The sequence below is a fragment of the Arachis ipaensis genome, chromosome B10, assembly GCF_000816755.2.
Source record: "Arachis ipaensis cultivar K30076 chromosome B10, Araip1.1, whole genome shotgun sequence".
Classification (NCBI taxonomy): Eukaryota; Viridiplantae; Streptophyta; class Magnoliopsida; order Fabales; family Fabaceae; genus Arachis; species Arachis ipaensis.
The window spans coordinates 5,448,824-5,461,213 of NC_029794.2; the positions used below are offsets into that span (position 1 = coordinate 5,448,824).

The window sequence follows — 12,390 nt, forward strand, 5'->3', positions numbered from 1 at the left end:
GACAATGTGACAAAAAAAAAGATTGCTTGACAAACTAAATAAAGAGCTCGAAAATTACGAGTCATTTCTTTGTCTTCCTATTCCGAGAGCTTCCAAAATAGGAAACTCAGACACCTTAGGCCCCTTCAAGGTACAAGGCCTAATAAGTGGTTAAGATTAAATTAGTATTTTTCTAAATGGTAAAAATAGTATAAATGAAGATGTAAAATTGATGCTATAAATGTTTGAATACAGAAATGATATACCAGTTGTTTAATGCTGAATATTTTACGTATTTTCTTCTTAAGATCTGGGTTGGAATCCAACAAAATTACTTGACACTGATTCATGTCAAAGATAACAAGATACCAATAAAGAATATCTTCATTAACAGGTACATAAATATGTACATATATACAAGAATTAATTGTTTTTTATTTGTGATAGTTAAAAAATATAATTCTATTTATGAAGAGTATTAAAATTTCTATCACGGGAGTGACTTCAATATGAAGTCTCATATAGTCATAAGAAATTGTATCATATGATTTTACCTTTCCAAGGACTTTAACTTTGTCCATGAATGTCTCTTTATTCTTGAGCTTGACTACTTGGGATAGTTCCCGACAATACCATTTGCTATACAATGTGAAGAATATAATTTTGTCAATATTAAATTACCAAACTAATGTTACATATAAATATTGCACCCAATGAGGATGAAAATTATATATTTCTTTTGGTGCAAAAGATTTCAATTTATTTATAAGTTACACGTAACTTACCGAAAAGATTGTGGGCATATACCAATGTCTTAAAACTCCGGAAGTAGTCTTTTCCTCATCATTTAGCATATGAGCATATACGTCCAATATCTAAATGAATATTAGACATGGTTAGATAATGATAATAATCATGAGATTAGATTGGTATTCAAAATTAAATCAACTAAAATAACTTACATTTTGGTCAATCCAACCCTTTGGAATTAAGTTAAAAAAAAATCTCTGGTTGCATCGTTTTACTAATATCTCTTGCCTACAATTGATTAAATATAAAAAGAATAATCTATCATTGTTCTTCTCATACGATCGTAAGATGACAAAGTATAAAGATAATATTTTTTCAAAAATAAGTTACCTTCCAAACTCATTATCTTTATTTGTTCCAAATATGTAGGTTGCAACTATAATTTTAATGTTATCTAATTCCATGGTAGTTGACGGTGCAAACAATACTGATAGCTACTATTAAGAAAAAATAAAAGATAACAAAAATTAAGTCTCCAAATTTAAAATAACTCGAGAATTAGAAAATCTTCAAAAGTGTTTGGACGAATAAAACTTAAGCAATTGACACTTACAAATGGAGCTTCTACTCCAAGATTTTTCGGTTGGAGTTTTGTAAACCCTGGAATCCTCTGGTTTATATGATAACCAGTAGGAGATGCATTACTCAGCAATGATTTGACAATATCAGTTGATGGAGTATCTGCTATACAAAATTGTTTATCATGTATTTTTTTGGATGACTGGACTCTAGAAATTTTAGGATTAGTCTTCTTCACACTGAGAATAGATTTTTTTCTGTCAAAAGAAGCTTTTTTAACCGGGGGAGTGACCAACTTTTCATTATTGTGTCTGTCATGACTTACTCAGACGAAAGGTTTTCAAAGGGACTTGCATATAGAGACATGGTCATTGGCATTGAAAGTGATGGATAAGAAGGTGAGTTTGGGTTAAATCCTCCCAAATGATTATAAAATTGTGACGGCATGAGGTTAAAGTAAGGCATCATTGGCATCATGGATTGGTTGACAGAGGCCATGTTTTGCAAGTTAGTGACAACTTCTTGCATCTTTATGATTTGTGAGTTGAGCGCATCATATTTTTCACCTTTATTCTCCTAAAAAATATTTCGAAAATGATAAGAAAATGATTACATTACTATTCCTTCAATGCTATAGACGTTTAATCAATTATTTGTCAAATGAATTAATTGAATACTGACCAATACTTAGTAAATTCAACATAACAATTCGAGAAGAGAAAATAGATCACCTTGTTAAGAATGGTTTCAGCTGGCACATCCAATTATTAGTATACTAATTTTTATTGATTTGTTCAACCGCTTAAAATGAACATCACATATATATAATCAAGTATAAACTAATAAATCATAAATAGGATTATAATCATCAATACCCAAAATTTTATGTTATTAAGAATTGCTACTATTAATTTTTTTTTCTAGTACTCTTTGAAATACTCTTTGTTTTGGGATTCTAAATTAATGAAATAGTATTACTAAGAAAAAAAATCAAAGATAATAGGCTTCAAAATAGATTATGTAAATGATAAATAGTAACAAAGAATAAACACACTTGTACCAATTATTAGTCGCAGGCAAACAGTACTAATTTTAATCAATGGAAAGAATGAAAGAAGAGAAAAAAAAAAAAGAGAACAAACAGTGTGACTTACTTGTAACGATTTGCAAATACTGAGAGTGTGACGGTATCTGGTTTAGAGACCGAGAGATTTGTTATGTTGACGACTTTGAATGGAAGAACGGTAAACAGAACGATCGATTGTTCTGGGTTGCAACAACAAAATCGGCGACTTTAAATTGAAGAACAATAAAAAGACGATGGATTGTTCTGGGTTACAGCAACAAGATCGACGACTTTCGAAGATTAGAAGAAGGAAAAAGAAGGTATATCCTGAGAGTGAAGGAGAGGGAAGAAGACGAAACGAATTTTTCCTGTAAATATAGAAAAGAGAAGAAGACGAAATTAGATGAAAAGAATTAGGGTTCTATGTTCTTCCCTCTTTTTCCAGCAGCATATACAACGGCCCAATTCTAATTCTTTTTCTTTTTTTTTCTTTTAAATAATTTAGTTAAGGTTTTTCACATATGGTGATTTGATTTAACCAGAGTTAAATGTATATACAGTATATTAAGATATGTATATATAGTATTAAATGTATTAACTCGAATGTAGCTATTAAGTGTATAAAAATTATGTTTGAATTATGAATTCTCTAAATGAAATTATCCGTTTAAAATATTTAAATTATGATTTCAATCATAAATTACAATTATGATTTAAAAATTTTTTTTGATATAATATTACATTTTTTCTTCATTTTACTATTAATATGTTGATATTGCAAGTCTAATTTACAGTATTTTACTTAATCTTGACTGAAAAAGAAAATAGTTACGTATTTCTATCATTTAATATATTTAATACACAATGTGCTAACACTAACGATATTTTTAAAAAAAATATATTGATAAAAATAGATATAATATAATTACAAATATAACATAAATAAATAAAATATATAAATAAATGCGAAACCAATATGTTTACCAATGTCTTTGTTAAATTTTATAAATTAGAGAATAAATTATGTATTCGGTTGCTTGATGATCACATAGATGATCAAGTAATTGAATTGTAAATTGATCTCATAGTGTACATCTTATTTTTTTCTCATTTTTGAATGAAAGCGAGAATTAAGGGAGTAAGTAGTAATATATAAAGAAAAAAAAATTTGCACCACAACATATAATTATAACCTAAAGAAATATTCATATTAAAATTTTACATACTGCAAATCATGAAGATCAATCACAATGTACTGGTCACTTCTCTCTATTTTTGACCATGATATGAGTTTTTCTTTTCTAGTCAAGAATCTAATAACATCTAATTGAACAAAAAAATTGAATTAAAAGTACCAAATTAAGGACAAATGAGTGAATAATATAAAAAATTATAACTTCGAATGTGTATAAAATAAAAAGAATTTACTGATTTATTTTATATTAAACGATAAAACTAACAATAGTATATTAATAAAAGGATATACCTTTAAGAAAAGTCACAATACAATTTCAAATATTTTCATAAATAAACTGTTAAAATTTTTGTTATCGATAAAATGATGTTATTATACAATTTTTTGGCAAAACTTAAAATCAAAAGGAAAATAATTTTATGTGGGTTAATATAAATTAATTACGTACCAAATAAGTAGAATCGTTCATTTGTTTGTTTCAATATAGCAGCATGAGCAAGCAAATTAAAATGATTATCCAGAATTTTATGATCATCGACCAAATGTACTATACCTGACTCCATCTTAAAAGATATTTTGCACGTGTGTCACTCAGAAGAAATATTCTGCTTGATTTCTCGATCTCAAAATTTGTCAAATATTTTTGTCAAATAATTCTTGATTGAACAATGAATTTTATCCTATTACAAAACAAATTAAATATAAAAGCTATTAGCATTTACAAAGCTATTAAAAAGAATTGTCTTTGACTTGATTGAACAATGAATTTTATCGTATTGCAAAATAAATTAAATATAAAAGCTATTAACATTTACAAAGCTATTAAAAAGAATTGTCTTTGACTTGTGAAATGGTAACTTATAAAATTAACTTAAAATATGAACTACAAATATTTATAAGAATTTAATTTTGATACACTGACAGTGTAAAGTAGTTTTACACGTGTATCCAATTACGTAATGACATATCAATAAAAATAAATACATTTCACATTGACCGCGTGAATGGTCATCCAAAAGAACGGATGTGATTGCACGACTATGTAAAATGCTTTACACTGTTAGTGCATCAAAATTAAACTCTATTTATAAATTGAACTTAGCATTACTTGAAAAAATTTAGTAAATGAATCAATTAATCTTATCATCTATTAGAACTATTTCTATGTAAACCGTCTCATTCTTGTCAAACTTGAATGAAACTTTTTATAGCCTTATAATTCTTGTCTTTATTTTTCATACTTTCTCTTCGTATAATCTACTATAGGTGATACTATTAATAGGATCGTAGTCAATAGTCATTAGGTATAGAAAAAAAATAGAATAAAGACTATGTAAAAATTATATCATTCAATAATTTTTTTATTCTTTATTATTAATGTCATCGTATGTGTAATTTTTATAAATTATAATAATTTCTTTATTTATCTATATATATATATATTAATTGTACATATAAAAATTTAAGTCACATATGCTAATTATTTTTTTGTTATGATTATTTTTTTATATATATATGATTATTTTTTATTCTACAATCGAGTAATAATTTTTTATTTTTTATATCCATGTATATTCTCCGATCCCTTTTCATATGTATGATTAATAATTTTTTTTCACATATTTTTATATATTAGCAAGAAAGCAAAACCACATATTGTGACACTTTTTTCTTTTTCACACCTTAATCTTAATTAATCAAACTTGTGTCCAAAACAGATGTTAGTTAATCTTAATTAAATTTTTAATCATTCTAATTTATTGATGAATTACATTTCTCTTAATAATTGCATTACTAATCTGAAATACAAAAAAAGGTGATACATATATCAAAAAAGAAAACAAACTTAAAAAAATCATATTAAGAAGTTTAAAAATAACATATCCATAAAGAATAGTCATAATATATAAATTGAGACAACAATTTAAATTTCTCTAAAACTAATTTAATCAACTACCAATATTAGAACTAAATTATTTAAATAATATTTAATCTATTCTAATCCTTAGATACGTATAGATTAGAGTCATTATCGTAACAACCAACCGAAATAACATCATAAGATCGAATACTTAGAATCGGTATAAATTCAGACTATCTTCTTATTAAAATTGTCAAATTAAATTGACTTTTATTCTCTTCAATGGCATTGCATTAATGCACCAAAAGACCGGTAGTTTCTGAAAAAATACAATATGTTATAAAATTATTTTTAATACAAAAAGTTTAAGAGAAACAAAATTTAAATATAGTATCAATATTTGAATCGCATCTTCAAGGTTGGCACGAATTTTTCAAAATTGAACCTAAATTGAGGAAATTCGATCTCATTATATGCTCAATTGCCCAATCAAAAAAGAATAACAGATTAGAAAAAAAATGCTTTGATTCTTAGATTTAGACTTACTAACCACAAAAAAACACTATATATAGCCTTTAGTAGTTCAAAAAAAATTATAGAAATTAATTATTGCAATATCAATAGTCAGGAGAGATCGACACGTCACTTTCGTTAGTTGGGAAAAAACCCAGTTTTAATAGATAAGTAGATTATATATGCTAAACGAATTGCTTCTTAAGCGTACTACATGCAAAGATCGTAATAAATTTTTGTGTGTTTCACATGTTTGAGATAGATTATATAATTTTACTTTTAATATCACTACCCTTACATCCTATATGTAAGTAATACCGCAAGATACAATTATTAATTTTTTGTTTGTCAATTACATTTCTATTAAAATTAGTAGTATCAAAAAATATTTTAAATTTAATATTATCAAGAAAAAATAAAAAAAATTATATAAGGATGAATTTGATTAATTTTTAAAATTTTAAGAATGAAAATGACTTATGTCTGAATTTTCAAAGACTATTTTGATTATAAATAACTTTTTTACGATACGTCAACCAATCATCTCGTGACACATGGTATTAACTCACCACGTCATCATGCCACGTGGCATTTAACGTGACACGTCATCATCCAACTGATGAAAATGACTAATGTGACTAAGTCGTGTATCTTTTGTGGACAATTTCGATTAATTTTATCTTTCGATGACCAAAATAAAAATCGAAATATCTTTTAGGACGATTTTTACTGTTAACTTTTTTTTTTAATTATGACTATGTCATCCGAAAATTATCCTTTTACTCGTTTGGTGAGTCCATCAAAAATCGAATATATTAATATTTATTTATTTATTTATTTTTTTGGTCTGGGATATTAATATTTATTTAACTACTGAGTTGTCACCTACTCACCTGATCCATCCCCGTAATTTTTTTTATTATCATTGAATTGAGTGCCTAATGCAACCCGATTAAAGAATCAAACTTAACACATTTATAAAAAGGAATAAAGCCCAACCCAATAAAAATAGATGGGCCAAGTGGGCCCAATAGTGGCCGCCGTTTCCTCGTCAGAGAAGAGTGAGTGAGCAATAGTAATCGGGTAATGGATATGGTGCCGGTGGTGGTGCGTTCCGCCTCTCACGTCTCCGCCTACCGATACTTGGACTACCGCCGCGGTACCTCCCCACGCTTCCGAGTAAGGTCTCTTCCATATTCCACTCTTGTTCCCTGTATCTTTCACTCATTTCATTCGATTGCATTGCATTAGGTTAGGGCCAAGCTCCCATTTGAGCAGCAAGATGCCAAGTATTACCAACACCTGGAGGCTGCTGTCCACGTTGTTCAGAGGGCTTGCCGTCTCTGCCTCCATGTATTACATCAATTATATTCTTTTCCTTTCCTTCAGGCATTCCAAATATTATGTGTCATGCACTTTGCAGGTGAAATCATCTCTCTTTTCAACCGACGCCAATGTTCATCAAAAGAATGACCAGACTCCCGTCACCGTCGCAGATTTCGGAGTTCAGGCTCTCATCAGTTTCGGTATTAACATTATTCCATTTCCATGTCTATCTCGTCTCTATAATTGTGGAGAGGAACACACTGAAAAACTTTGAAGATGCGATGCGATTCATCAATAGCTTCTTGTATAGTGAGAGAGGCGAATTAGTCACTCTATATCTTAACAATAGTTATAACAATACAGTTATATTTATATAACCAACCTGGTATTTCTGAGCAGCACTTGCATTTGAAATCATTTATCAGAAATTAATCAGAAAACCTTGGTGATATATCTTGTGTTATTACAAACATAGAGTTAAACAAGCTGTTCCCTTCAATACCTCTGGTGGCTGAGGAGGACTCTGCCTACTTGCGATCAAGAAACTTAGCAGGTTCCGTGCTTGATGCAATCACTGCTATAGATAGTCCCACTTCCAAACCCTTGACACAAGATGATGTGCTGGAAGCAATTGATAGAGGTGGCGAAGATGCTTTTTTATTTGGATCAGAACCGGCCACGTATTGGGTGTGTATGTCTAACCAATTCAATCAAATACTATAGCATGAGATGGTTGTTCACATTGCATATCTATACATCAGTAAATGATGATGAGTTCCCGGTTTTCTGTATGGATTCCTAGGATCTATATATACTAAGTTTTAATGTTGGAAATTCATAAAGTTACATCTTATTGTGATGTTCCTCACAGAACTTATTCCGAGTCCATTGAATAATTATAGGTGCTTGATCCAATTGATGGCACACGTGGATTTGTAAAAGCTGGCAAAGCCTTATATGTGGTAAGTGTCAAAGAAGGTTGACTTGAGTCTCCATAGATACTGTGTGAAATTTTTTCATATGATAGCATACAATATAGACAATTCCCTGAAGCTTCCATTTGCAAGATCTCCTGTGTAAACCTTTGCTTGTGATAGTGCTTATAATGTATATTCTGCCTATGGTATAGTTCATAACACAACGGTGTATCTATATCAGAAGATAAGGTATACTTGCGTTGATTTTATTTTCTTTGTAGTATGTCATAGGTTTATCTGACTTTGCCACTATCTTCATCATAGTCTGAGGGAATTAAAAAAAAAAAAACAAAACAAAACATACAGGTTGGTTTGGCTCTTGTGGTTGAGGGAGAGATTGTAGCTGGTGTTATGGGCTGCCCCAACTGGCAGGAAGATTTTTCCAAGAAATCCCCAGCTGAACTTGAGGAGGTTGCAGACATGCTTTCTGCATCAGGAACTATAATGATTGCTCACATAGGCTGTGGAACGTGGACAAAAAGGTTGAATAGTATGCCGAAATTACCTAGTGTTTGGACCAGATGTTTTGTGGATGGGTCTAACTTAGTACAGAAGGCACACTTCTGTATTCCAGATAGCCAAACTTGGGAATCTTTGCCACTATCGTCATCATTTAATGCAACAAACAATGTCGATGATGTGGGGGACAACCAAGTTCTTCTTTTGGCAACATGTTGTGGAAGGTCCAATATATGATCTATATTTGTTTCCAACTTTAATAAATTCTAGCAAAACTTAGAGGATTCTAGCAAAGTGCTGTGAGAGTTGACATTATTGTGAACCAATGCACAGTTTATGCAAGTATTTGATGGTGGCCTCGGGTAGGGCATCTGTTTTCATTCTCCGAGCAAAAGAGAAGACCATTATAAAGGTAGCCTATCAATTTTTCGTCTATCATTTGGTTCTTAATTTATTCAGTGAAATTGTATTTATTCTGCTTGGTCTTGTGTAGGCTTGGGACCATGCTGTTGGCATGATATGCGTTCATGAAGCTGGTGGAAAGGTATCGTTTCCTATGTTGTTTGAATGTTATGATTTTAACGCAATTGGTAGCAAGATGGATGATGTGCACTGTGCACAACGGATGGAAACTCTTACTTGTACTACTTTCTTCCATCTTGGGTTTTTGAATTGCTTGATATATAATTGTACTTATGTCTAGTATATTACAGTTTAGTTTCTACGCTTTGTTAGATAACTGACTGGAGCGGGAGTGAAATAGATCTTGCTGCAGATCAAGCTGGTCGGCGGGTTATATTTCCGTTCGGGGGAGTCCTTGTCACCAACGGCTGTTTACATCATCAGATTCTGGAAATTATCTCTCACTCTACAACTTCATCACTTTGATGTTGTGGATTGATCATTTATTCATTTTTAAATATTTTAATTTGGCTATAATTCCCTCCGGTCAAACTATCCTCGCCAAATGAGGAGGTTGATAAAGTGAAAAAATAAAAATTATAAATTCAATGGTGCTAAACTCTCATTTTCTCACTCTATTAATCTTCCCATTGTAAAGAATCTTTTCCCACAACCCCCCTCCCTCTCTCTCAAGTGTCTACACAATTGCCATTTCAATTAATTACCCAACATATTCTTAACTGTAATCACATAAATGAATTGAACCCCTATTTTATCATCATGTAACTGGTTACAAAACAATTTTTTGTAGGTGCTTACTTTGATGCACATTGGAAATATACAGATATAGAGGAGAGAGTAAAAATCATGTTTTTTTTTTAGATATTTTTGTTTCTTTTTTTTCTTTTTCTTTGTACCTACTCTGTATTTCATGTATTTTTTCACTATGTGTGCGAGTGTGAACCATTTTTGTATACTATATTATTTACTTTACCAAAAATAATGTGAATTCATGGTGCATATATTATTCCTGCATGCTGCATTTTTTGATATACCACTTTTTTTTATTGAGAAATATATTATTTTTGTAATAATTTACTGGGCTTGGAGTTGAGGTTCTAATCTATCACTCTATCAGTACAGGACCAAAAAGATCAACAGTAAACATGTAGAGGCATGTGAGACTCAGAACAAAAGTAAAAAATAAATAACGTTCCAAAAAGGAGGAAACTACGCAAATTCTAAAGCACCCATATAGGCAATGGAAATCCTAGGCAATGACATAAAACAACAATGACAAAAAAATCTATAAATCAGGTCTAATAGATAATTAAAGAAAGATCTATATATATATCACACCTCTGAAAATATATCAGCTCGAACTTCTAATGACAAATACGACAATGCCTCCCTTAAATGAAACTAGGTAGACAAAAGGGGTGGGGATTAGTTGATTCTTTATGTGCACATCCAATCCAATTAATAAATGATAAATATGTATCATACTTTTTTGGTTCAACCAAGTATTGATGTCTATTAAAATTGCACCAATACAAGATGGACACGATTAGATTTCGTCTCCGGATTAATATGATTACCACTTAAGAAATCACCCTATTTTTTCTTGCATGCACTTACTTGTCCCCTATATGCGTAATTTAATTATTCATAATTCATATTCGCATATAAACATGTGGTCCATTTCTTCCCTATTTCATTATTTTTATATATAGGATAAGAAGACTCTTATAAACCCTGATTTATGCAGGAAACTGAGGAGAGTTCTCGAGCTCCATTATTTTTATTTCACAAGCAGCAAATCAGCTTTGCTCATCGTTGTTAAATTATATATATGTTTGTATTATCATCAATCCATTTTTGGACCAGACTAAGTTCTTACCAATGGAATTAACAGAAGATGATGATGGAATTAAAAAAAGTACGTGTTAACATAGTAGTGCTACCTACCTCTCTAGTGGCGTAAGCTTCGGATCTCGTATCTGTAAATAATGCTAAAAAATGTTAAGGAAAGTGTCCTCTAAACAAATTAAATAACATTAACTACTGTTCTTACTACTTATTATCAAAGTTTGTTGGAACTAAAAAAACCTATATACGGGAGAAATAAATAATTATTATTGTAGTGCTACAAAACGTTCTTTATTTGGGGGACAAAATCTAGCCAATAATCCAGGCACTAAGCTATAAAATAATTTGTTACCTGACACATGACACAGTGGCCTCTAGATTATCAAGCAAGGGGAACATTATCTAGCGTGTGATGTTTTCTTTAATTAATTAGTTTTAATTGTAGATGAGATCAAGTCTGGTTTCAATTATCTAAAAAAAAAACAAGAAAATAAAAAGAAGGTTAAGACATTTTTAGTTTAACTTTTAACATCAATAATGGTTGTATTATTATTTAATGGTGGCTATCTTCCAGGAGAAATAATGTAAATATATGAATTATTAGGGAAACAAATCCAGTATAGTCCCGAGACATGATTAAATTAATGTTTGACTTTATACCTTTTTGTATATTAGGAAAGATTGGGTTAGAACCTTTAAGACATTATTTCCACGTTAACCAATAGTAAGTTAACAGCTTATCATTTTTGTTTTCAATGAATGAATACAAAAGCAGTGATAAAAACAAAAGCATCAGCATCATCCAATTGGAATGCATTTGACCATTATAATAATGAACTAACCAATACTACCAAGGAATCAAGAGAATAATTTTGCATTATTTTTAATTAAAAAAAATTGTCTTTCTTTTCTTATGAAGTAATTCAGGTAAATATAGGTCATAGAAGCCAGCTTCACCGTAATAGGCAGTTAGGCACTAAGCAATGAGTCATACCCTTTCAAATTAAAAAGGAAAAAAAAATAAAAAATGAAAATACAAGATCCTTTCCTATATAGGAAGATCAGATATAACTTATAATCGTCATATTTGGTTCCGTGGCAGTTTGTGAAACGTATGATGAAGGATGAGATAAACTTTGATAACTCAATGACGTTCTCTCTACTTTTAGATGGAGTGGAGGAGTGATCAAACATTATAAAACGACATATGTATGTTTCTGGAATTTTCCAAGTAATCTTCTCATTAATGATCTTCAACTGAGCTTACTTTCCAGTTAGTAGAATTCCAAAACTCTTTCATCATTAAGATTCATTAAGGATTTAGTTAATATGATTCTTAAAGATATATATTAATAAACTTATCTCTTGAAGAGAAAATATAAATTTAAATTTTGAAATACTTATTGTTATATAT

General features: G+C 30.0%; 1 protein-coding gene across 5 annotated transcripts; it reads left to right on the top strand.

Annotated features, from left to right (window-relative positions):
* On the top strand, positions 6,919-10,373 carry LOC107623933 (putative PAP-specific phosphatase, mitochondrial). Of its 5 annotated transcripts, none has more exons than XM_021113380.1 (9): positions 6,921-7,127; positions 7,195-7,469; positions 7,745-7,956; positions 8,172-8,231; positions 8,553-8,929; positions 9,039-9,117; positions 9,199-9,249; positions 9,441-9,557; positions 10,251-10,373. In XM_021113380.1, exons 1-9 carry the CDS (start codon positions 7,030-7,032, stop codon positions 10,269-10,271), a joined length of 1,290 nt encoding a protein of 429 aa, XP_020969039.1. In that variant the 5' UTR covers positions 6,921-7,029; the 3' UTR covers positions 10,272-10,373. The 5 variants fall into 5 exon arrangements, with proteins under 5 accessions (XP_020969041.1, XP_020969039.1, XP_020969038.1 ...); XM_016326340.2 differs by lacking the exon at positions 10,251-10,373 and having other exon boundaries at positions 6,933-7,122; positions 7,195-7,296; positions 7,367-7,469; positions 9,441-10,020; XM_021113382.1 differs by lacking the exon at positions 10,251-10,373 and having other exon boundaries at positions 6,919-7,127; positions 9,424-9,558.

Bases quoted from the DNA above. Each gene is read 5' to 3' on its own strand.
- LOC107623933 (XM_021113379.1), top strand. From the start codon at position 7,030: ATGGATATGGTGCCGGTGGTGGTGCGTTCCGCCTCTCACGTCTCCGCC. The intron at 8,232-8,552 runs GTAAGTGTCAAA...CAAAACATACAG, and splicing joins CTGGCAAAGCCTTATATGTG to GTTGGTTTGGCTCTTGTGGT. The intron at 8,930-9,038 runs GTCCAATATATG...ACCAATGCACAG, and splicing joins TTGGCAACATGTTGTGGAAG to TTTATGCAAGTATTTGATGG.